This window comes from Puma concolor, chromosome E1 (assembly GCF_028749965.1).
Source record: "Puma concolor isolate L17-30 chromosome E1, mPumCon1.1.hap2, whole genome shotgun sequence".
In the NCBI taxonomy this organism is placed as follows: domain Eukaryota; kingdom Metazoa; phylum Chordata; class Mammalia; order Carnivora; family Felidae; genus Puma; species Puma concolor.
Genome location: NC_141680.1, coordinates 42,446,182 through 42,470,977, shown reverse-complemented (window position 1 = coordinate 42,470,977; position 24,796 = coordinate 42,446,182). Strand labels below are relative to the sequence as shown.

Below are 24,796 nucleotides of genomic sequence, written 5' to 3'. Positions count from 1 at the left end.
GGGGTGGGGAAATGGGGGTTACGGCTATTGTTAGAAAGCGGCGCTCTGGTGACCAGATGGAACTAGGTGTGGGCAGTTTTGCGGCAGGCGGTCCCAGACAGGTTGATTCTTCAGCTCAGGCTCCAAAGTATGATTGGTGTCAGCAGGTGTCACAGGAACAACGCCCACAGCTGTCTCTGGACTGAGCTTTGATTCCATACAAGTTTTGAGTAGTATTCCTGGGAGTGGGATGCAAACGCAGAGGAGATACCGGTCCGTGTTGGGGGAGGGGGGTGGGCGGAGACAGAAGTGGTCCTAATCCACATTAAGGGAAGCAAAGAAAGAAAGAAGAAAAGAAAAAAGAAAAATAGAAATAGTCCTGATCCATATGGAGGTCAAGGTGGGGGAGGCAAACAGAAATGGTTCTAATCTGTATTTATGGATGGGGAGAGCCAAAGCAGAAGTAGTCCGGCTCCATATTTGGCATCAGAGACAGGAGCTGGTTCGGGGTCGGGGTCGGGGTCGGGGTCGGGGGAGGCAGAGGTAGAGGTGATCCTGGTGTGTCTTGATGTTCAGCCAAAGGAGGAGGGTCCTGGCTTACGGCTGAGCAGTGGCAGGAGCTCTCCTTTTGATCTCTCTGGTTCACCTCCAGAGAACCCTTCCTATAGCACTTCCGTCACCTTCCTCATTACAGAATGTCCCCAACAGTCGGGCTCCCAGAGCTGACTTGGCAGCTCTGTGCAGACAGAGGCTTCTCCGGTTTAGCCAGTGCTCAGAACTGCGGCCTCATGTGCATTATTCATTCACACCATATTTTTCCTTTCCCAATTCTGCTCACACAGTCGTCTGCCCTCTTCCAGCGCTCTGCCACCCGCCTCCCCTCGGGGCTCCTGGAACCCAGGGTGACGCGTTTGGCAGCCCTGGCTTTAAAATTTTCCCGGCCGGGCTCCGCCTCGCCGGCAGCGGGCTCCACCCTAACCCTAAGTCCCAGGCGGCCACCGGCTCCTCCCAGTTCTCTGAACTACAAGTCCCGCCGTCCCTCGCGCGCGCTCTCCCGCCTCGCCCGTGCCGCCCACAGGCGTCGCCTGTAAATCGGTCAAGAGTGCCTCCCATTGGTCTCTCCGCCCTGTCAGTCACCTGGGAGTATTGAGGGGCGGGTCTGAGGTGGAGATCCGGATCCGGAGCGGCTGAAAGGCGGAAGTGGAGGCCGGAGCCTGGGACACCGCCGGGGGGAGAGGAGCGGAGCCTGTCCGAGCCCCGGCCCCAAGTAACGCCGCCGCCCCGGAGCCGCCGTGAGTGTGCCTGTCCCGCGACCCAGTGTCTCGTTCGCGTTGAACCCTCTTCGGGGCAGCACTTCCTCCCGCCCAACCCCGGCTTAGGGGGATAGTGACCCCTCCCCCGACCCGTAGCCCCCTCTTAAGGGGCTCCCCAGGCGTCGGGCCAAAGGGGGGCCCTTCTTACCCACTCTAACCGGCCCTTTATGAGCCTTGGGACACCCCCGGGGCTCTCCTCTGGCCTGTCCAGTCCAGTTGTGGGAGAGAGAGACCCCAAATTCTGCTCCCTCTGCTCCCAGAACTGGAGGAATCTTTGCTAGGTATGAAGGAGGCGGTCTTCCTTCTCTATAGAGGTGGCGAGGAGTGCTGTCTGTCGCGGTTTTCCTCCCCGCCGGCCCACACCGTCCCACAAAAACAGTTGTCCCCTCCAGCCCTAGGGAAATTTTATCTCGATTTCCTGGGGTGGGGAGGGGGAGGGCGGAGGGGTCCTGGGTGACAGCGTTCCACTCTCACAGGCTCCCATAGCTCCTCCCTTCCCCTCTTTCCTCGAGCCAGGGAGCCAGCCAGGATCTCAGCAGAATTTGAAGTCTTGGCCACTTTTTAGGGATGAACTGCCTTCTTGTCTTGCCCCCTCCACCCCCATATCTGTCCTCTAGTTATATTGTTCCCTAGTTGTGTTTTCTGAGTGTATTTCTCTTCCTGCCTCTGAAAAATTTAGCTGAGGTTTGCTTAATCCTAGCTACAGATCACAGATCAGGGTGGATCTGCCCATTCATTATCTTCTTTCTCTCCCCCCTCTCCCCCTCCCCCTTGCTCCAGGCTCAGCCCTGTCCTCCCAGAGCACGTGAGTGGTTTCCAAGCTGCTTCAGAGAGACTGCTCCTCCTAGGACTGCTGTCTGTTGGTCTTTAGGGCGGAGGGAAAAGACCAAAAATTAGGAATCTGGAATCAAAGGGTCCTGGCTCATCTCTTCCCACTCTCAAACACACACACATCTCCTTGATCAACAGGTCTATGCCACTTCTAGTCCTAGGGCCTCTCTAGTCCCTTCTGGGCTTGGACAAATTGTAGATTATAGAGGAGCAAGGTGAGAGCACAGTGGCACCTCTGGCTTCTTGATGTGCTGATTTTTGTAGCCCAAGGGATTCCCATACATGCCAGAAAGGGCTGATTCCCCCCAGCCTTTCCAAGAGGCAGCCTGTACTGACATCTGATCCTTGTCTAGTGCTTGGGACTTAGGTGTGTGAAATGGCTGTTGTCTCAGACCAGCCTGGGAGGTTCTTTGTTATGTGGCCAAAGTACAGGCCAAGACTGTACCTTAACGAGAGTAGCCTGACTCTTTGAGGCCATGACCGACCCTTGCTATCACATCCGAGGAAGGGAGGAAAGGCCATGCAGTCTTTGGGAATTTCTGTAGCTCTTCAGTGTTCTGCACCGTCTTTACTGCCCTTACAGGTGCTAAACGTTTGTTGTTTTTTTTTTTTTTGCCTTGAGACCTTTTCTGACTTCTTCTGGACAGTCAGTCACCAGTGTCTCACTCCTACAAACTTTTGAGCTAGACCTGGGATGCACTCATTTCGTTTTTTATTGGACAACAAAAAAGCCTACCTTATTGGGGTCAACAGTTGGACCACTAGTGTGGTCTTCTTTGGCAGGTTATTGGAGACTTCTGTGGCCAGTCTAGTTTCTCTAATCTGGTCAGCCTGTGCCTCTGAGGGGCAGGGCTGGAGAGGCCTGACTGCTCACTGGCCATCGGTCTCTGACCAAACTTATCTCGCCTGTCGAGGGTTGTGGTTTCTGGAACTCTTTGAGAGTCACAGGATGAGGCTGCCAGCCTTCTGAGGGGACCCTCTTTGTCTGGACATGCTCTCCCGGCCAGAATTCTGAAACAGGTTTTTGAAGGAGAAGCTCTCCCTTTCAGAGAGATGTGGAAGGCATCAGTGCCCCCGGTCGTCAGGCAGCCGCTTCCGGTATCCAGGGATTGTAGAGTCCAAGCAGAGATCCGACATTGCTTGGCAAAAAGAGGAAGGGCTCTGTGTGCCACAGAAGCCTCTCCTCTCTTGCCTCTTTCAACTAGTTGGCCTTTTCTGCCTTCATGCAATGGAGAGGTGGGAACGATGGATTTTTAGAAATCATTTTAAAGCTGCAGGGTTTTTTCACACATGATCCTCCCAAGAAACAAAGTTCTTTTCATACCTGTTCCTTACAAGAGTCCTGGGAGATCATGAGATTTTGTATCTCCATTTTAGAGATGATGCTGAAGGAATTTAAAGTAGCTAGCCTTAGGTCATCTGGTTAGAAGGTGGTAGAACCGGGGCTTGAGATTTAGGAATCCACGTGCCTCTTTTTCCCTAAGAGTGGGCCCTTCCTCAGGCTGCTTCAAGGAATGGGCACGCAGGGTGAGCAGGCAGGGGCCCCACTGCAGACCCTTTAGCGTCCGTGTCATTGATGCCCTCCTCTGCTTCTGTTTTTTTCCCCACCCCCACACCACCTTCCTATCCTCCATGACCCCCATCTCCTCGGCCTCTGGGGACCATGGTAGTTATGAGTCCCAAGTCAGTACTCTTCGGGGCGGGAGTTTGCTGACATCTGTAGCATTCACTTCTGGGAAAGTCGTGATGGCTAGAAAATGAAAGTAAAAGTGAGTGGGCTCAGGGGTCTCTCTGGGCCGGGTTATGGGTGTTGGGAGCCAGCAGCGCGGCTTCTGCTTCACCCCCTGATTCCCCTTTCTGCTTGCGGGTGGGAAGAATGTGGCTGTCCACCAGTAGCTCCTTTCACTAGAATTTACATGGAAACAGCAAGGTCAAAATTCAAATTCAGCCCCACGAAGCAAGTCCTTCTTAGAAACATCCTTCTTCTGAGCCTTGCCCAGTAAACAGGTGTTACGGTAGGGTGGAAAGCACAGCTTTATAGAGTCAGCCAGAGCTGAGTTGTTGTCTGGACTCCCCCACTTACCAGTCGCCTGGCCTTGGACTTGTGACTTGATCTTGTTGAGCCTCTGTTTCTTCCAGTAAAATGGGGATACGAAGTATTTTGCAGAATTAGAAACAGGGTAAAGGAACTAGTCCGGTGCCTGGCACAGGATAGCCAGATACCCACAAATAGCAATTTTATGGATCAGTGGGGTTTCGAAGGCACATTATAATTCATCCCGAAGATTCTGCTTCAGCATTTGTACCAAGTGTTGCTGTGTCGCCTGGCGCTCTGCTTCATGGTTTCACATGTTGTCTGATCTCACAGATACCGGTCAGAATCCCATTTTGCAGAAGAGAATGCTAAGGCCATGACTGTGCTTCTTCATCTGGGGTTCTTGGACCCTGCAGGGGTCCTGTGCTGTGGGTAGTCCAAGCCACCGACTAAGAGGGGTCTTTGCATCTTCTAGGCACTTCCATCTTAGTTTTAAGCATTTTTGTATTAAAACAGTCATGGATCTATTACAGATTGGAATGCAAAGTTGACATGAGTTTAAGCTAACACAAGAAACTTAAAGACAATATTTTGTTTGTGGCAGGCTGCTTTGGGTTCGATTCCCAGATTCCTGGAGTTTTGCATTTCCTCTCCCCTGACTTTAATCAGGGGTGCTTTTGTTGGGGCTATTTGAGAAGCACTGCTTCAGGTAGGATTTATAATACTTTTTTTTTTTTAAGTTTATTTATTTTGAGAGAGAGAGAGAGAGAGAGAGAAAGAAAGAACATGAGCGGGGGAGGGGCAGAGAGGGAGAGAGAATCACAAGCAGGCTCCATGCCATCAACACAGAGCCTGATGCAGGGATCCAACTCATAACCTTGAGATCATGACCTGAGCTGAGATCATGACCTGAGATCATGACCTGAGGTGCCCTGTAGGATAGGATTTATAAACTGGGATGTCACCAAGTCCAGGTAATAGTGCTTCCAAGAGTCATGGCAGAGAATTGGAATATATCTTAAGGAGTCTTCCACATTAATAGCCTGGTATTTTAAGAGAGTAGTTCTCAGATTAAATACCCCGTCTCCTGATATTGGAATAATAATACAAGTAAAAACGCAACTTTTTGAGCTTTGCTACGCCCTTCTTAGCCATTCATATGTCCTGACTCCTTAATCCTCCTGACAACCCTAGGAGGGTGGTACTGTGTTTAATCCCCTCGTTATGGTGGGGAACTCCCAGTCGGGTCAGAATCGAGTCTGTGCTTGGATACCCCTCTTGTCCCATTTCTGGGCTGTGTGCTCCTCCCTTTGCCTCCAAGGCTCTTCTCCGCCTCACCTGCCTCCGAGGCACATTTCCTGACTTTTCCTCTTAAAGCGCAGTTGGCCATTGGAACATCACTTCCTCTGTGAAGCCTTCCCTTCCTCTAGGCTGAGGGCTTTTCCCCTCCCTGCACTTTGGTCTTAGTACCCCTTGTCTAGTGCCTGAGCCCTGGAAGGGTCATGTCCTGTTTTATCTGTGTGTCCAGGCCTCCCATGGTCCCCATCATGGAAGGTCCCCTGCTGGGGTTGTTAAAGAAGAGGGCAGACATTCATAGGTGCCCTTGAAGCACATGTCTGCCCACGTCTTTTAACACACACTTTCTGAGCTCACACAGTGTGGATCCCGAAGCCTGGCCCATATCTTTGGCCTGTCCTCCAACAAGTTGCTCACACGCAGGAGAGCAAACAGGTGAATGGGATGAATGTTACAGTGCAGATGACATGGGGGTGGGGACAGGTCACAGACTAAATTTCCAGAGGGTTGCCGTCTCCCAGTCTCCAATCTTTCCAGTGAAGGGTTTCATGGGGAAAGGCGGCCATGGCTTTGGCCATCCACAGTTCCGCTGGCCACCTTCTGCAGCACGTGTACCCAGTAGCTGTGCTTCGGTGGCTGCTTGTGGCGAGGTGGCACCAATGGCAGGCTGGGACTCAGCAAGATCACTGGGGGTGACTTCACCTCTGACGCGGGGCTGCTGCTTTGCACATCTGCATGGGCTCATTCGTGAAGGGGGGAGATCTTAAGAAAGTGGCACCAGCAGCTGTGTGGACAGGAGTGGTGAGAGCAGCCTTCCCTCTGTGACCTGCTCCCATGGCCTTCAAACTCTCAGGCCCTGTGCCTGTGGGGTGGGGCACCTCGGGACCACTGATGCGGCTCCTGCCACCCCTCTTCCCACGCACCCCTCAGTGTGGCTCCGTGGAGAGTTCACTTGTCTTAGGAACATGAGTTCATGGTCACTGGTGTCCTTGGATCTCATTTTGCCACAAGATGAGCCACTGCCTTTTTTTTTTTTTTTTAATTAACTTTATTTCAGAATAGTTTTAGAAAAACTTCATAGGTAGCACAGCTTTCAGTTTTCTCATGCTCACTTTCTGCTACTATTAACCTCTTACATCAGTATTGCACATTTGTCACACTGAGTGAACCAATTTTGATACGTAATTGTTCGTGAAAGGTCCGCACCTCACTCAGATTCCTTTCGCTTTTATCTAAGGTCCTTTCTCTGTTCCAAGATCCCATCCGGACACCACATTGCATTTAGTTGGCGTGTCTTCTTAGGCTCCTCTTGGCTGAGCCAGTTTCTTAGGCTTTCCTTGTTTTTGATGAGCTTGACCATCTTGAGGAATACTGCTCAGGTATTTTTTAGTGTGTTTTCGGTTGGGATTCGTCTAATGTTTTCTTCATGATTACACTGGGGTTATGAGTCAGGGGAAGGAAGCCCACACAGGTAAAGTGCTGCTTTCATCACACATCAAGAGTACATGCAGTTAACGTGACTTATCTCTGTTGATGTCAGCCTTGGTCACCTGGCTGAGGTGATGTTCGTCAGGTCTCTCCACTGGAAAGTCGCTGTCTCCCCTCCCTCTTTCTGTACTGTCCTCTTTGGAAGGAGGTCATTATGTATAGCGCACACTCGAGTGGGGGACTGTGCCTCTCTCCTCAAGGGCAGTGTATCTACGTGAATTATTTGGAATTCTGGAATAGGAGAGATTTGTTTGTTGTCCCTCAGTTCTTTATTCTTTTTTTAAAATTTAATTAATTTACTTATTTTGAGAGAGAGAGAGAGTGAGCAGGAGAGGGGCAGAGAGAGAGTAATGGAGAGGAAGAATCCCAAGCAGTCTCTGCACTTAAGCACAGAGCCCGATGCAGGGCTCGATCCCACAAACCGTGAGATCATGACTTGAGCTGAGATTAAGAGTTGGATGCTTAACCGACTGAGCCACCCAGGCGCCCCCATTTATTCATTTATTTATAACAGTATGGACTCATGGATATTTATATTTTGGTTTGTAATCCAGTACTACTTTATTTTATTGCTCAGATTGTTCCAGGTCTGGTCACTGGGAGGTCTCTCAGGTCCCTTTGACCCACCCCATCATTGGGGTGGGGGGGTTCATTTTTTGAGCACTTTTTTTTTTTTAATGTTTATTTTTGAGAGAGACAAACAGAGCGGGAGTGGGGGAGGGGCAGAGAGAGAGGGAGACACAGAATCCGAAGCAGGCTCCAGGCTCCGGGCTGTCAGCACAGAACCAGATGCGGGGCTCGAACCCATGAACCTCGAGATCATGACTGGAGCCGAAGTCAGACACTTGACCACAGAGCCACCCAGGTGCCCCTTTTGAGCACTTCTTTATTTTTCGTCACTACTAGATGCTCCAGGCTCACCTTGCATATTTCCTGCCCCAGTCCTAGAATCGGCTATCTCTTCAAGACCACTGCCTTTTTTTTTTAGCAACTGTTTCCTCTAAGTATGTTGATATGGACCTGTGTGGCTGGGTTCAATTAGTTTCTTGTCTTGCTGGTTAGTCACTGAAGACACCAGAGTTCAACAAGGTGAAGATGCCCCTGGGAAATGTGTGTGGGAGACTCCTGGCAGTTGACCCCAGGAGCAGGCTGTTGCTTCTCGACTCACCCATTCATACTTCTTGTACCCCTGCCTGATGTTTTGACTGATCCAGCAACTCGACTGATCCCCGAATGGTCAGATTTGGTGTTTGCTCCGGAGTTCACTATCCATTTAGGAAGATAAGATACATGACTGTCCTCTATTTCAGGTGCCAAGTGCTCCAGCCAGACCTTCCAGAACTCGGCCTTAGAAGGGAGTCCCTGTGGCCTGGGCCAGTGTTGTTTTGCTGCCATTCAAGAACAGACCTCCCCTTTGGGAGGGTTTGTGGCTCTAGGCAGGCCCAGGGCAGGCTGTCACTTTGAGCTGTGATCCTGAATCATTGAATAGCTTAAATCCTTCTGTTGTACTGTCAGCCCTCTGAAGATGTGTAACTTGAGCCCTTCTGGCAACACTAACTTGGGATCTTAACAGGAGTTGGTTTACAAGCCTCTAGTCTTCTATTCCTAGCTGCCTGTGTGTCCTCCTCAGGTGGCTCTGTCAGAGCATCCCGGGAGTGGGGGAGGGCGTGGGTGGCCTTCCTCACCCTGGCTGCTCTCCTAGTCATCACATTGCTCTCTGAGCTGCTCAGAGGCTGTGGTGATTAATGACGCCAATTTCCAAACCTCTAGCATTTCCAGCCTGGTTCTTTAAAAGGAACTCTGGTTTCTTTGTCAGCTGTCCTAGTCCTGCCCCCTCCCCCCCCCCCCCACAACTGAACTACTTCTTCCCTTTCCTGAAAGAGGCTTTGAAATGGAAGGAAGGGCATTTGGGCTTTGAGATGCTTTCTCTTGTGGGGCTTTTTCTTTCTTTTCTTTTTTTTTTTTTTAAGGGGTTATTGTTTACCTGTTTGAGGGTTCAACCCTGCTGATTTTTCCGGATAGTGGTGGTCCCCTCTCCATTCTTGTGGCTTTGGAAGCCAGTCTCCAGAGAATACAGGGTGAGGGTTATTGACAGGACACAGGACATCAAGGGTGAACTGGTCCTTTTTCTAGGACACTGTTAAAAGTCGCCGTCTTAGTCTGTTCAGGCTGCCATACCCAAATGCCACAGACTGCCCGGCTTATAAACAAGGACATTTATTTCTCACAGTTCTAGAGGCCGGAAGTCCAAGATTAGAGGGGCAGCCAGCATGGTCGGGCTGTGGTGAAGGCCCTCTTCCAGGCCAGCTTCTCTCCATGTCCTCACATGGCTGGAGGGGCAAGGGAGCTCTCTGGAGCCTCCTTTAAAAGGGCACTAATCCCAATCATGAGCGTGCTGCCCGCATGGCTTAATCACCTCCAGATACCATCACATTGGGGTTAGGATTTCAACGTATGAACATGGCGGTGGGGGGGGGGGGGGAGGGGGGCACAGACATTCAGACCGTAGTCGATGTGTTCAGCTTTCTCTCCAAATGAGGGACATTGAAGAATGGGGTCCAAGGAGACTGTAAGCAGAAGGAACGTGTGAACAGGGAGTGAACATACTGATTGAGGATCTCCTTCCTTCGTAGGGAACTCCAGGGTCAGGGGCTTCCCCACCCCAGGAACATCTATGAAGGGCTTGCTCGGAGCCAGGCCCTCTGCCAAGTCTCACGTGTATCCTCTTCCCAGCAGCCTTGGGAGATGGGCATTAGTCTTTCTAGCTTATGTATCGGAAAATGGGTCCAGTGACAACACCAGGTCACCCCAGTACGTGGTGGCTCCGGGACTTGAACTGGAGTTGGTCTGACTCCAAGACTTGTGCTCTTAGCCCCTATGCAGAAGGAACCTAAGAGGTCCTGTCTGAGGTAGTAAAGAGGTTCCTTGGCTGGGCTGGGCTGGGCTGTGGCTTGTGATGGGGTGTGAGCAGCCTGGCAGGTGGATGTGGATTTAAGCCTTCGGCTGCCGCATCACTTGCCAGACCCAACCAGGCCTGTATTGCAGCTCCGTTCACCACCTACTGTGTGTGTATTGCAGACTCTGTTTACGAGCACCTACTGTGTGTCTGGCTTGATATCATGTGCTGTTAAAACAAAGGAAACCCGTAGTGCAGCCTTGGAGAATGTTGTTGTGTGCTCCTTTTCATCTGTAACAGTGCCCTTAATTTCTCTACCCTCTTCACTCCTCATCTCAAGCCCCCAAGTTCTCCAACCTCTTGCCACCTGTACCAGTCTTATGATAATTTGGGGCCATGGAAGTAGAAGTAGAACTCATTCATTGAAACTTGTTTAGACTCATTCATTGCTTGGTTTCTTCACCTGGCACTCTTTCTGCATTTTGTTCAGCAAAGATTAAGGAAGAAAAAGTCAGGGGCGCCTGGGTGGCTCAGTGGGTTGAGTGTCCGACTTTGGCTCAGGTCATGATCTCGGGTTCCTGAGTTTGAGCCTCGCATCAGGCTCGCTCCCGTCAGCACAGAGCCTGCTTGGGATCCTCTCTACCCCCCCTCTTTCTGCCCCTCTCCTGCTCTCTCTCTCTCTCTCTCTCTCTCTCAAAAATAATAAATGTTTAAAAAAAGAAAGAAAAAGCCCGCCTAAAATACTGTGCTTTGTATCCAGGCTCTTGAGAGTTGCCTTCGTCCCTCAGATCTCGCAGTGGGAACTTTGACCTTGTTTCTTGTTAGTTGGGCGGCCTCTGAACCACAGTGTATGTGGTGTCTGAGCAAGAGGAATTTGGTTTGCTGGTGTCTGATACCTGATTCTCTTTTCCCCATTCACTTCTCAAACACGGTCTCTGCCCTCTGCTGTCTATTTAGGAGCTGAGGGCAGTGAATTCACTTGCCTTTCTTTTGTTTTCATTTTTTTGGTAAAGACAGGAAGGGTTTGTGAGGGATGTCAGTTGCTGGTCACTTGTTGGTATGAGTAGCCCAACAAACAGGTGTGGCTGATGACCCTGACATTCAGCAGAGGTTCTTGGCATCTTTCTGGGCATGTGGCAGGAGCAGAAGTGGCAGCTGGCCCGGCTGATGCTCCTGGCCCCCGAAGAGACCCTCCAGAGCCAGAGGGGAAGACGGGCTCTGCGTTGCTGAGATCCCAGCTAGAACTGTCCTAAGTAAATAGTAACTGCATGAGGGCGCCTGGGTGGCTCAGTCAGTTAAGCATCCAACTTTGGTTCAGGTCATGATCTCATGGTTCGTGATTTGAGCCCCGTGTCAGGCTCTGTGCGGACAGCTTGGAGCCTGGAGCCTACTTCGGGTCTGTGTCTCCCTCTGTCTCTGCCCCTCCCCTGCTCAATCTCAAAAATAAACACTAAAAAATTTTTTTTAAATAATTAATAAGTAAGTAAATTAATTAATTAATTGATTAATTAAGTAACTGCATCAGCAGAACAAATACAGGGTAGTTGTGAGGCTTGTGGGTCAGCAGGGCTCCCATGTCTGAACTCACTGGCTTTGACGTAACTCACACTCTGTCCTGGGATCACAGCAGGGAAGAACCTGTGCCTTGGCGGGCTCTCTTCGCATCCTCTCTCTGGCACTAGCAAGTGAAGAGCTGGGTGGTGGCCCGTGAGCCACTGCTCTGCTTCAGTCCTTTTCCCACCACATCTTGTAGCTAGCTGCGTGTGGATTTGTGTCGCAGAAGGTACCAAACTTCAATCCAGCTTTTGCTTGAGACTTCTTAGCTGCCCCGTTGGGGCCAGAGGGTCCACCGCAACCTTGCCGACTGGGGTGTGCTGAGTCGGGAGATTGGGTCCCCTTAGGGAGAATAGTCTCTTAGGAGTGTCAGTGTCAGCACCTAGGGCCCCTAGTGCCTCTTAGGGTCAGGAGACAGGACGAGTTTTGCCTGGTGCAGCCGCAGGTGGTCCCCTGTCTGTCTGGCCTTCCTCACTACCTGCGCCCGAACGTCTGGCTCTGTTGGCCAGCACGACCAGTGAATGAGCTCCCCATGGGTAGCTCTCAGAGCTACCCATGATTCCTGGGGCCCTTCTGTGGACAGTACAGGCAGCCCACAGTGACCAAGCTGTGTCAGCAGATATGTGATGTTCCCCCCCCGGCCCGGCCCCCATCAGTCATCCTCCCTATAGGCACAGGGGCTGGAGGTTTCCATCCTCTGCCTGAAAGTTAGCGCTGAGTCTGCTTCTGTCAGCTTCTCAGGATCGTCTGTTGTCGAGAGCCAAGAAAGCAGCGCGAAGCTCAGGGAAGGCTTTCTTGATGTTCTTAATGGGGCAGGGCTCTAGGAAGCTGGGGATCTGTCCCTCAAGGGTGGCTTCCGCCTCACTCACCTTGGCATCTTCCTGCCCAGGAGAAAGGGCTGTGGAGCCCGGTTCTGCCTGGAGAGTGGAAAGGACCGCTTAGTCATGTGCCTCTAGGGTTTCAGACTCCTGGAGCTCCTGCACCCTGGCCCCTTTTGCAGGTGTTAGTGCTGTTAGTGGCTCCAGTAGGAGCCCCTGTGGACAGTGTCAGGGCCCCGTTGTGGTGGGGAAGTCCAGGCAGCCAGCCCCAGCAGAGTTCTCCTTGAAAGGGGAGTGAGCTGAAACTGATCCCAGTTAAGGGAGATGGATTAAGGGCTCGGGCAGATTCAAGGGCATCTTGCAGTGGTAGGGGGCGCAGCTCACCCTGGGCAGCTCTCTGGGATGCTTTCCTTCCCTTCCCCCTGGAAAGGCAGTCCTCTTACTGTGACTATGTAAACGCGGCACCCCTTCCTCCCCTGCTGCCAGCTCTCCTGATCCTGAATCCCCTACTTTGTGGTGGGATGAGGGGCCCCAGCCCTGGCCTGACACACCCCATCAGCGTTCTCCCCAAATCTCAACCTGGCCTTCTAAGCCTCTGGCTTCCAGGGCCAAGATTCCTCTGTTATCCTCCAGGTGGGACACAGGTCCTCTGTGTTGCAATCCCATAGTACTGGTCACACGGGAAGATGCCCCTCTCTTTGATTCCATCCCCCAGCCTGCACCCCCTAAACCCTGCAGACTCTGCAGACTCCCTCTGGACTGATTGGAGAGTGCACAGCGTCACTGTGGTAACCTTTCTGCTCACTGAAAAGACATAAATGTCACCTTCCCTTTTTATTATGAAGCTTTAAGCAACTTTAAAATTCTTCAGCCCACAGTTAAGTACAAATATATTCTTAGTATGTGTGTAGCAGTCCTATTTGTATTGAATCCTATTAGCTTGCGCCTTGTTAGCTGGGTACTTTTGTTCTTTCTCTGCCCTCTATTTTTTTTTTTTTTTTATGTTTATTTATTTTGAGAGAGAGAGCATGAGCACATGCGTTCGTTGGGGAGGGGCAGAGAGAGAGGGAGAGAGAGAAAATCCCAAGCAGGCTCTGCACAGTCAGCACAGAGCCAGATGCGGGGCTTGAACTCATGAATTGTGAGATCATGACCCAAGTCAAAACCAAGAATCGGACGATTAACTGTCTGAGCCACCCAGACACCCCCTCTATTTTTTTTTTGTTTTTTGTTTTTTGTTTTTTATTTATTTAAGCAATCTCCACACCCAGCATGGGGCTCAAACTCCCAACCCCGAGATCAAGAGTCACGTGCTCCTCTGACTGAGACAGCCAGGCTCCCCTCTTTTAGTCCTCTTCTAATTCAGGCATCCATCTTTTTGATTGTCTTTATTATTCTGAATTTTGTTATACTAAAGAGGAGGCAGAAAATATCTTCTATACAGGGAAGCTAGAATGGTTTCATAGCATTTGTAAGCTTTACTTTCTCACTGTTGTATGCAAAATTGGATTCCGGAAACATTCTGTATTGATGTGTAACTTACACGTAGTAAGATTTATACATCTCACTTGGACAGCTTGATAGATTTTTACATTTGTGTACATCTGTGTGTCTACCTCCCAAATCAAGATATAAAATATTCCTGTCTAGCAGTATTTTTTTTTTTTACAGTTTGATACAAACTCATTTTTCCATTGTTAAAAGCCATATTCCATTAAAGCCTACATAGAAGGCTGTTATTTGTACATAGAACCCCTGTTATTTGTAGTGGCTGTGATGACACTGTTAATATTCTCGGGTTTTCTATCTGTGACGAGGAAGCCCTGCTAGAATTACAAGTCCTGGGCTTGGGTTCTGCCACCACCTGACTGTGACTGCAGGCAGGCCACCTCACCTCAACTTCATTTCCTCTGTAATTGGAAAGAGGAGGATGAGGTCTTCAAGGACCTCGAGCTTTGGCAACCAATGAGTCAAAACTAGTTAGGTAGGCCCTTAGTACTGTAAGAAACCTGTCATTTGCTAGAGCCTCGCCCTCGGCCTAATACTGTGTTATTCGAACTATGCATTGTTTCATTTAACCTTGATAACAACCCCATGCGATTGGTATTAAACAATACCGTTTTATAGATAAGAGACTGAAGCTGACAGTAGTTGCCTGTCTGACTTGGCCAAGGTCACTCGGCTAGTAAACGGTGGAGCCAGGCTCTAAGTAAACCAGTCTCCCAAGTCCTAATCTGTGAGCTGTGCTGGGGAATGGTGAGTGGGTACCTCATGTGGCTCATGGCTTGTGTTGCTTCAGATTTTTCTTCCTTCTGAGTCTGCAGCCAGTCAGAGGCCCGGTAGTCCTTCTGTGAGTCTGCCCTCTGGTCCTGTGTGCTGGTAGTGGTGATTTTCCCCTTTGAGGAAGGCCTGTGTTCTGGAGCCTGTGGGTAAATCATCTCCCTGGCTGACTCGAGCTTTTTAGTGTCTTCTAGCTTCACCTTTGAACCTAACTACCTCTTCTCCTGTGCCCCACTTTTTCATTCTCTGCAGGCTAACACATTGCTTCTGCTCTCATCGTTTCTTGCCCAGCTCTTGTGGTGTTAGATATTCAGGAATGCTTTCATCTAGGGTATAGCTGAAGAGTCACTGGCCAGGACCACCTTTTAGGGGGCCCTGGGCAGGGTCACTTGGTTCTCCGTCCTTCCCCCCCCCCCCCCCAGGGGCTAACCTTGAGTGAGCCCTTCTCAGCCTCTGGTCAACGGAGTCTGATTGGTTTCCCTAATCAGCTCACTGTCCAGGCTGTGCCAGGACTGTCAGCTAGAGGAAGTCTCTGAAGCAAACAGGAAGTGTGAGAGACGCCCATCAGCTGGAATTGCTCACTCTTTTACCAGGAAGGACAAAAAGCATGAAGTGGGTGACTTCACGGTTAGGGAAGAGACATATCTAGTGGAGGCTAGGGTGAAGGGCAGCAGCATCTGGCATCTTAGAAGCTTCAGTAGTTGCATGAAGCCAGGAATCAGTCCCCACCCACGGTCTGATCCACCTGTGTTGTCCATGGCACTGATCTGGAAGGGTGCCTTTCTGTCTCTGGCATTCCTCCCTCCTTCCTGTATCAGCTATAGCTCTTTAATGTTTATTTATTTTTGAGAGGGCGTGCAGAGAGAGAGAGGGGCAGAGAGAGAGGGAGACAGAAGACCTAAAGCACAGGCCCCATGCTGAAGAGCACAGAGTCCGATGTGGGGCTCGAACTCGTGAACTGCAAGATCATGACCTGAGCCGAAGTCCAACAATCAACCAACTGAGCCACCCAGGTGCCCTCAGCTGTAACTCTTGTGCTTAAATCGGCTGCCTAGAATCACTGGGGGAACTTACTTTAAAAACATTTTCTGGACTCTACTTTTAGAAATTTTAATTCAGTTGGTCAGGGTTATTTCTAAATGTCCTGGTGATTCTGATAAAAAAAAAGTTTGGTACCCACTGACCTTCTAGTGTCCAGAGCAGAGAAAAGCCAGAGTAAGTCTAGTATTTTGCTGTTTATCTCTCTCACCCGCCCTTGGCTCCAGAACTGGCTGGGCATATATTTAGGAGCTTGGGTCCCTCTGCCCTTTCGTGTACATTGTGGGGGAAAGTGTCCGGTGCCCCCCAGTCCTTGTGATCTCTTCCATTTCCTATGAAGATAATGAGATTGGAGATGGTGCTTATACTCCATAGCCTCTGAACAAACCAAGGTTCTGACTTGGAGCGTAAGGGGAGCAGTCACGTCAAGGTGAGTCTTTTGCCATGGGTCTGAAGCTCTGTCCATTTTAGCAGCTTGGTGAAAATATCCAGGAGGAAATCCATCCTACTGGTGTGTTTTTCCTGGTGTTGGAGAAACTGGTTTTAAAAAAAAAAAATCTTTTGGCCCATTCTGTATCTTATAAGAAACTCTGACTACAACTTTAGCTCTTAAAGAGAATTTGATTTTTATCTGAAAGAAGATTTTTGCTATGGCATTTTTGGTTATAATTCCATTACCTGCCCGTACCCGTGGGTAATTCTTGCGTCTGGTTCAGAAGATTCCCACAGCGAGATTCCCTCCCCCAGCTGGCAGGCCAGCTCAGTGTGCGAATTCACCTTTTCCACCTGCCTGGGTGCATCCTCAGCTTTCCAATCTTGGGAGGGGAGGGTATAAAGCTTCCTGGGGTTCTGGGCGGGGCCTTTGCCTGTCCTAAACACGCCCATGTCTTCGCGTGCCCTTTGTGGCAAAATCAGCTTCCTCCGTGTCTTTATTGTCTTGGAAGGTCAACACCTTTGTTCATGTGATCAGCCAGTGGGGCCAGGGATAATACCACGAGGCAACGGAGGCCATAAAAAGTGCCTTGTGTGCCTGCTCATGTGCCTCTGGAAGGCAGGATCAATATCCAGGCAGAATATGTTACCTGCCAGTTTGTGCCGGGGGGGGGGGAGCACCTACAGCGCTTTTAAAAAATACAGATACTGGGGCGCCTGGGTGGCGCAGTCGGTTAAGCGTCCGACTTCAGCCAGGTCACGATCTCGCGGTCCGTGAGTTCGAGCCCCGCGTCGGGCTCTGGGCTGATGGCTCAGAGCCTGGAGCCTGTTTCCGATTCTGTGTCTCCCTCTCTCTCTGCCCCTCCCCCGTTCATGCTCTGTCTCTCTCTGTCCCAAAAAATAAATAAATGTTGAAAAAAAAAAATTAAAAAAAAAAAAAATACAGATACTTCGGGCTCCTGGGTGGCTCAGTTGGTTAAGCATCCGGCTTTGGCTCGGGTCATGATCTCATGGTTTGTGAGTTCAGGCCCCACATGGGACTCTCTGCGGTCAGCAAGGAGCCTGCTTCGAATCCTCTGTCTCCCTCCCTCTCCACCCCTTCCCCATGCGGGTTCTCTCAAAAATAAACATTAAAAAAAAAAAAAAATACAGATCCCAGGCCCTCCTCCAAACCTTTGTAGGAACCTCCAGGGGCCGGCTGCACAGGTGATTTTGAAGTACAGACAAGGTCAGGAACCACTGGATTGTTAAAAATACAAGTTCTGTCTGGGCAGGTTTGGAAACCCACTGATTCGATAGGGACAAGACTTAGATGTTATCTCTGTATTTCTTGACTTATGGGTGCTGATTACTTCCCACCCCAGGAGCCCTCAGCCCCAGCTGCTTTGGTTTTGTTGGAATCGGGGACTTGATCTTCCGTTCCCCTCTCCCCACTCCTTCATACCTCCTTCTGTAGTGCCCCAGCCACACTCTGCCGCCCAGCCGGGACAATGTGTCACGTGGATTTGTGGTAATAACCAACTTGTAATTCCATTGTGGTTTCCCTCTGCTGCTGTCGCCTGCCTGGCCCTGGGCGGCTCCTCCCACAGTTGGAAGGAGTCAGGGCCTGCAAGATCACTGTGACTGTGGGCTGGAGCCACACCTTGCAGGCCAGCCGGCTGCTGCCGCACAAGAAGGTCTCAGGGTCTCGCTCACCCAGCGACCGGAAACAGGGTGGGTGTTGTCTCCAGCATTCTTCCCACTGCAGGGAGATGGGCCAGGAGCACAGGAGGTAAAGGAGCACACAGGCAACCCGCATCCAGGTCTTCACCTATATGCTGGGTGGCCTTGAACAGGGCATTGAACACCTGAGAGGCAGGCTATTTATGTGAAAAAAAATGGGAGATTGTTTTAAAGCTAAAGGGGGATGATGGTTATGCAATTGCTCGGTGAATGCTAGCCGGCTCTGAAAAGGATTTCTTTGGTAGGCCTTATGAGGAAAGCTCTCAAAGAAGCCAAAAGCACAGACCCTGCCTCAAGGGCCGGAGAGTCTCGCAAACATCAGTGACTGGGGTGAAAAGAGAAAGTTGTAGGGGCACCTGGGTGGCTCAGTTGGTTAAGAGCTGACTTTGGCTCAGGTCATGTTTTCGTACTTTGTGGGTTCAAGTCCCGCGTCAGGCTCTGTGCTGACCGCTTAGAGCCTGGAGCCTACTTGTGATTCTGTGTCTCCCTCTCTGCCCCTTTCTTGCTCATGCTCTGTTTTGGTCTCTCTCTCAAATAAAAGTAAACATTAAAAAAAATTTTTTTTAAAAGAGAAAGCTGTAAAACTGTAAAATATCATAGCACTAGCATTTCTTGTTACTAATAGGGATTCCCCGGGCCCCCCCCCCCCCCCCCCCCCCGTACTGCCTGCCTTCCTGTATTCTTGGGGAAGAGGTGGCTCCCGGTTCAAACCTCTTTTCCCTTGGTGCTATCCAGAAAGGAAACTGTTTTTCCTGGCTAGTGAATCATGCTTCCTGAAGCTCACTTTTTAAATGAGTTGCTAGGAGGACGGGGATGCGAAAAGGGATTTCAGACTGAACAAAGCAAGCCCTTTGCCGTCAACTTCTTGCATGAGCATAGCCCATCGCTGCCCACGGATACCCTTCTCTTCATTCACGCCCCCGTCCTCTGACTGTAGGGGGATGCACTCCCTTTGCCGAGGGGGCAGCTCTGGGCTGTACTTCCTTGGGCTCTTGTTCTGAAGACCCCTCTGCATTGACTCCATTCTGCTAAGGGTAGTTGAATCAAAGCTTTTTCTTTCCAGCTTAGGTTCAGACGCTATACAGATGTTTAGGATGAAATACCTCGTCACAGTACTCGTCTGTAAACGTTCTGGTATTTTTTAGTATAAGTCTTCTAGAGGCTTCTGGAAATAGGCTCCTCATCCTTCTTTGCGCCTCCAAAGCTATCACTAACAGAGTGACTAAGATGTCAGTGTGGAACACCGGCTGCTTGGGGTGCAGGTCTCGGTGTCCCTCATTTGTGTCTGCCCTCCCATACTTCCCTGTTCCTTCTCTGCGTCACCTTCTGCCTCTGCCAGTAGAGAATGGAACTGAGGTCTCTGTTGAAAAGGGAAATTTGGCAGCCGTTCTGACTGCCAGCAGAGCTCTCTGGCTTGGGTGTGTGTTTGGTTTTGTGTGTGTTTTGTGTTTTAATGTGTGTGAGACTTCTGGTCCATCAAAAATGAGAGAACCAGGGAGGTTTGGGATGAAGGAGTGAAATGGGACTTTGATTCCAGTGCACAGTCCAGCCTCCGACTGAGAAAGTTAGTCCTTCTAGAGACAGCAGGACAAAATGGCTATTTTGAATACAACTTGCACTGGCCAGTCCCTGGTCCCTGAGTGCCCACAAGGTTGGCCAAGCGCCTTGTCTGATGAGCTTTCTATCTGGACTCCCTGTGCCCTGGTCAGCCTCACCATCCACTCTGGCTTTGCACCGAGGTGCGCTGTGATCTTAGCTACGGGACCACAGGTTCGTTGTTTGTTCATCTGGATCCTGGCGTCTTCCCGCGTGATTTTTTTGGTACTCCAAGGAGCCTGTTGACTTAACTGTCACCAGGCTGCCATATGCCCATTGTTCTCCTGTGTGTACGTGATACTTGGGATTGGGAAGTAATATGTTTGCTCAGAACCATGAACCTAGAGTTGGGAGACCACTTTTCACTGCTGAGATGATTGTAGGGCAAATAGATGTGTAGTACATCCTAGTTCGGGCTCTTCTCCTAACTTCTGGGAGGTGGGGGCCAGGGGGTTGGCAGGATGGGAGGATTTAGGTCCTCAGGGAGGGCAGCGGGAGAGACCTGTGATTTAAGAGTGATTTAAGAAGGCCTTGCTGGGGCGCCTGGGTGGCGCAGTCGGTTAAGCGTCCGACTTCAGCCAGGTCACGATCTCGCGGTCCGTGAGTTCGAGCCCCGCATCAGGCTCTGGGCTGATGGCTCAGAGCCTGGAGCCTGTTTCCGATTCTGTGTCTCCCTCTCTCTCTGCCCCTCCCACGTTCATGCTCTGTCTCTCTCTGTCCCAAAAATAAATAAACGTTGAAAAAAAAAAATTAAAAAAAAAAAAAAAAAAGAAGGCCTTGCTGTGCGACAGTCTCTGGCCTGACCAGTACTGCTGATCTCTCTTGCAGTTGGAGGTCCCCCGTCCTCACTAAGTGCCTCTTCGCGCAGCACCGGCCCCCGCCCCACGCTCACTGGTACCACTACAGCAGGACGGGCCATGGCGGGTCGGGGAGGTGCAGCGCGACCCAACGGACCAGCCGCTGGGAACAAGATCTGTCAGTTTAAGCTGGTCCTGCTCGGGGAGTCTGCAGTGGGCAAATCCAGCCTCGTGCTCCGCTTTGTCAAGGGACAGTTCCATGAGTACCAGGAGAGCACCATTGGAGGTGAGTGGGCACAAGGGAGTGGGGCAGCCTCAGGAATGCCAAAGAAATGCCTTGGCGTCGAGAAGGGAGCCGCCTGCCCAGAGGGACTAAATGTGCCTGCGGCGGCAGCACCTCTTCCTCACCTGGGCCCTGGAATCAAATCCAACAGCTGGTCTCCATGCCGGAGTCCCCACCGCCACCCAGTAAGACTTAGCTGGGAGTCCAAAACTGGCTTCTCCTCCCGATTATGCCACTGTACTGTTGCGCGGCCTTGGCTAAGGGCCTTCCACTGACCCGGCCTCTGGAAGGGAGAGGCTCGGTCTGGATCTCTGAGGGTCCTTCTGACCGTACCAGGCAGTGCGTCTGTCCTGGCCTCTCCTACTTTGCAGAATGGGGAAATGGCCTGGTGAGCGGGCCAGCGTTTCTGAAGTTGACCTTTACCCTCGAGCTCAGAGCCTATCATTGATTTCCTGGTGGTCAGCGTGTAGCCCGTGAGGGTGTGGGCTCAGTTCCCTGCCTCAGTGTCCTATACAAACCTTAGGGGCCAGGGCGGACGTTGGGCTTGAGTCACCCTTTCTCTGCCCTCTTGGTAGGAGGTTTCCAGGCAGCTGGAAACTGAACGGGCCGAGTCAGCAGTCCTTTGCTGCCTCCTCAGCACCCGAGTCAGGAGCTGGAGACAGGGAAGTGAGGCAGTTTTCCCCACCCTGGGCCCTCAGGGGCGTGGGGGGAGGGCAGAGCAGGGAGCCGGCTTCCACTCTGAGCTCTCTGGGATCTTCCCCTGGTTCCCAGTGGGGAGGGGACTCCCACCTGCCTGTCCCGGCTCTGGGACTCCTCCTGAAGCATGTGCACAAGCACCACATGCTCCCTTGTCTCCTCAGACCAAAGATAGGGTCACTGTGTTCCCTGAAGGTCGAACCACAGGGTGGCCAATCAGGAATGGGTCAAGGTCAAAGCTGGGGGTGGAGGCTAGCCAGCATGCCTGGAGGTGGCAGGGGCAGCCGGGAAGCCAGCCACCCAGCCTCCGCCTGGCAGCGGAACAGTGTGTACTTTCAGGCGGCCCCAGTGTAGCTAAGTGTGTGAGTGTCCTCAGGAAACCGAAGGCCAGTAACACCCCTGGGCCGGAGCAAACTGAGGGACTATGGAGGCTTCCAGCCTGACTGTCCCCTGTGAGGGGAGGTGGGGGGGGGATGGGGGGAGTGGTGGGCCCACCCTTCTGTGCTTGGGAGTCCATTTTCCCCTGGGCTTTTCCCTCTCCTGCCCCTTGCTAGTCCTCCTCGGAGGTGCTCCTAAAACAGTTCAGGTGCGGGCAGATATCCCTTCTGCCCTTGCCTAGTGTGGGTCTGTAAGGCCTGTGCAACCCCCAGTCCCCTTGACACATGGCAGAAAAATACAAACACCACCTACCCTGCTTCAGCCGCTGGGCTGGGGGCTTTTCGGGGCCCATCTCAGCAAAGAGTCCACATGCAGTACTGGGGAGCTATGTGGGGGTGGCTTCTTGAGCTCCTTCTTGCCTTATAACACCACCTTCCCTCTTACAGCGGCCTTCCTCACACAGACGGTCTGTTTGGACGACACAACAGTCAAATTTGAGATCTGGGACACAGCTGGACAGGAGCGGTATCACAGCCTGGCCCCCATGTACTATCGGGGGGCCCAAGCTGCCATCGTGGTCTATGACATCACCAACACAGTAAAGATTTCCCCTTACTTCTCAACACTTTGTTCCTGGATGGGGTGTGGGCAGATTTCCTCTGTCGTTTGGGGGTGTCTCACCAGAATCTCCAGGGCGGTAGCATCTTAGACACTTGGGCTCTGCCAGCTCGAGCTTCCCTAAGTGAGTGGCCCTGGGCAGAATGCCGCCTCTGTCTCTCTGACATTCTGGCCTTGTCTCCCCAGGATACATTTGCACGGGCCAAGAACTGGGTGAAGGAGCTACAGAGGCAGGCTAGCCCCAACATCGTCATCGCACTTGCAGGGAACAAGGCGGACCTGGCCAGCAAGAGAGCCGTGGAGTTCCAGGTGGGGGCAGGACAGGACTTGGTGGGGAGGAGTAAGCCGGCTCCACGCTTGGCTCAGCCTCGGCTGCTCAGGGGCTGTGCGGAGGGCCAAGTGGGGAGGCCGGGGCGCTTTCATCTGCTGTCCTCTCGTGACTTGAATGTGGGCCTGAAGGACTTCTCTGCTTCTCCTTGTTCTTTGTCATCGGCTGGTGGCGTGTGTATGCATAAGGATAGCTGAAGCTTCCGCTTATTTTTTGTGTAAACTGACTTTTCAATGAAACTTACTGAAAAAGAATTACTTTTTATCCACGTAAAACACGCACGAGTAAAATTTACTCAGTACAGGAAGATACATGGAATGAAATTTAAATCTCCAACCCAGACACTCAGTCTCCCTTCCCCCAAGTTCATCACAGTTTCTTATTTTTCTAAAAATATACCCATGCGAATGAATCCCTTTCTTTACATCGATGGGGGTGTGCCCCATAATACTGTGTATTTTTTACCAGGCCCTTAACCAATGGACTTGTAGGTTGTTTGTAATAGCAAACGACTGGAAGCAGCACTGCGGTCAACATCCACATGCTTTTGTATTTTTTCCAAATGTGCATGTGCATTTGTAGGATAACTTTCTAGAAGTATTTTTTTAGCTTAGTGATTTTGAAGGGCAAAAGGCAGAATGGACTTAGGAAAACCTGAGTAAAACATCTGCCAATGTTTGTGAACTGAGAGGTGCTGTATGTGAAGTGGGGGCCTTGGGTGTGGTGCAGATTTGGGGGGGACCCAGAGCAGGAGAGCCTCGGGACTGAAAAATCCCTGCATTGTCTCTATTGTGTATAAGGCGACTGTGAGGAGGGAAGATTTTTATCCTGGGCCCTGGCCCCTGCCAGCTGTCATCATTTCCCTCCTACCCACTTTCTCACCTCCATCTAAACCAGGAAGCACAAGCCTATGCGGAAGACAACAGTCTGCTGTTCATGGAGACATCAGCAAAGACTGCGATGAACGTGAATGAAATTTTCATGGCAATAGGTGAGTTGCTCTCCTTCCCTCCCCTCCCCTGACCAGGGTCCTATCCTATCACCTGGCTGCTGTTTTGTAGTATGTGGTAAGTCTGTGGGGTCACTTTATCTGACTGTCCGATATAGAGAGTTCACCCCGGAAGTTTCTACAGCCTGGGCCAAAGTCTCAACATTTCACTTTCTGACCCTTTAGATTACCACCCACTGAAAACCCTACATCACCATCCCCCTACCCACTTCTTAGGATCTTTAGGCTGATCTGGCTCTGTAGTGAGTCATCCTGCCCGGGTTTGAATCCTTGTTTTATCATTTAACTCTGTGGTCCTGGGGCAAGTTATTTAACCTCTCTTGGCCTCAGGTTTGTTTTTTTTAATGTTTGTTTATTTTTGAGAGAGAGAGAGAGAGAGAGAGAGGGGCAGAGAGAGAGGGAGACACAGAATCCAAAGCAGGCTCCAGGCTCCGAGCTGTCAGCACAGAGCCCGATGTGGGGCTCGAACTCAAATGGTGAGATCATGACCTGAGCCGAAGTTGGACACTTTACCGACTGAGCCACCCAGACCCCCTCTGTGCCTCAGTTTCTTGAAACACTCAGAATGCATGCACCTGGCGCAAAGAAGTGAAGCTCCCCCATGGGTTATCCCAGATTGGGTGGTACAAAGGCCAGCTTCCACTCAAGCATACTTGGAAGAGTATTGCGGTAGCCCCACAAATGTATATTTCCCCTCCTCTTCCAAACAGCTAAGAAGCTTCCCAAGAACGAGCCCCAGAATGCAGCTGGTGCTCCAGGCCGGAACCGAGGCGTGGACCTCCAGGAGAACAACCCAGCCAGCCGGAGCCAGTGCTGCAGCAACTGAGCCCCCCTTGCCTGCCCGCTGCCCCCACCTCCTCCGCCTGACCGACCCGACTGGAATCCACTCTAACCAATCGCACTTAACGACTCGGGCTACCACTGGGGGGGCAGGGGGAGGGGTCCGCCATGATTTCTCCATAGAATTTTGATCATAGGCCGGAGTGAGTTATTCCACCTGCACCTTTCTGTACAAATACTAATTCAATTTTAAGTCTTAAGTCACTTTTTTAATATATATGATCTTCTGCTCTTCCCACTTCCAGCCCTTTCTACTGCTCTCCCACTCTTCCTCTGCTGGTAGTAGCCACGTGCCCCTGTTCCCCCCCACCCTTGTATGTGGGGAGGCGGGGGTTGGAGCAGTTACCCTTCTTTCCCTCTTGCTGATTAGCAGACTCAGCAAGAGCATCCATATCCTTACTGTGTTTGGAGTGGGTTTGGTTCTGGGTGGTGGCCCTAAGGGGCGAGGGAAGGGAGAAGCAGCTCTTCCCTCAGCTGGCTGTCATCAGGCTGCAGCCCCCCCCCTCACCCCCTGACGCACAGCTGGGAGAGAAACCACAGCATTACCACAGCATTATTGTGACAGCCAC

At 51.3% G+C, this 24,796-nt stretch overlaps 1 protein-coding gene across 1 annotated transcript; it reads left to right on the top strand.

Annotated features, from left to right (window-relative positions):
* Positions 1-1,122: 1,122 nt before the first annotated feature.
* Positions 1,123-24,465, top strand: RAB5C (RAB5C, member RAS oncogene family). Its single transcript, XM_086687332.1, has 6 exons — positions 1,123-1,271; positions 20,107-20,361; positions 21,879-22,030; positions 22,237-22,359; positions 23,276-23,369; positions 24,098-24,465. Exons 2-6 carry the CDS (start codon positions 20,196-20,198, stop codon positions 24,211-24,213), a joined length of 651 nt encoding a protein of 216 aa, XP_086543458.1. The 5' UTR covers positions 1,123-1,271; positions 20,107-20,195; the 3' UTR covers positions 24,214-24,465.
* Positions 24,466-24,796: the final 331 nt, after the last annotated feature.

Bases quoted from the DNA above. Each gene is read 5' to 3' on its own strand.
- RAB5C (XM_086687332.1), top strand. From the start codon at position 20,196: ATGGCGGGTCGGGGAGGTGCAGCGCGACCCAACGGACCAGCCGCTGGG. The intron at 22,031-22,236 runs GTAAAGATTTCC...TTGTCTCCCCAG, and splicing joins TCTATGACATCACCAACACA to GATACATTTGCACGGGCCAA. The intron at 22,360-23,275 runs GTGGGGGCAGGA...CATCTAAACCAG, and splicing joins AGAGAGCCGTGGAGTTCCAG to GAAGCACAAGCCTATGCGGA.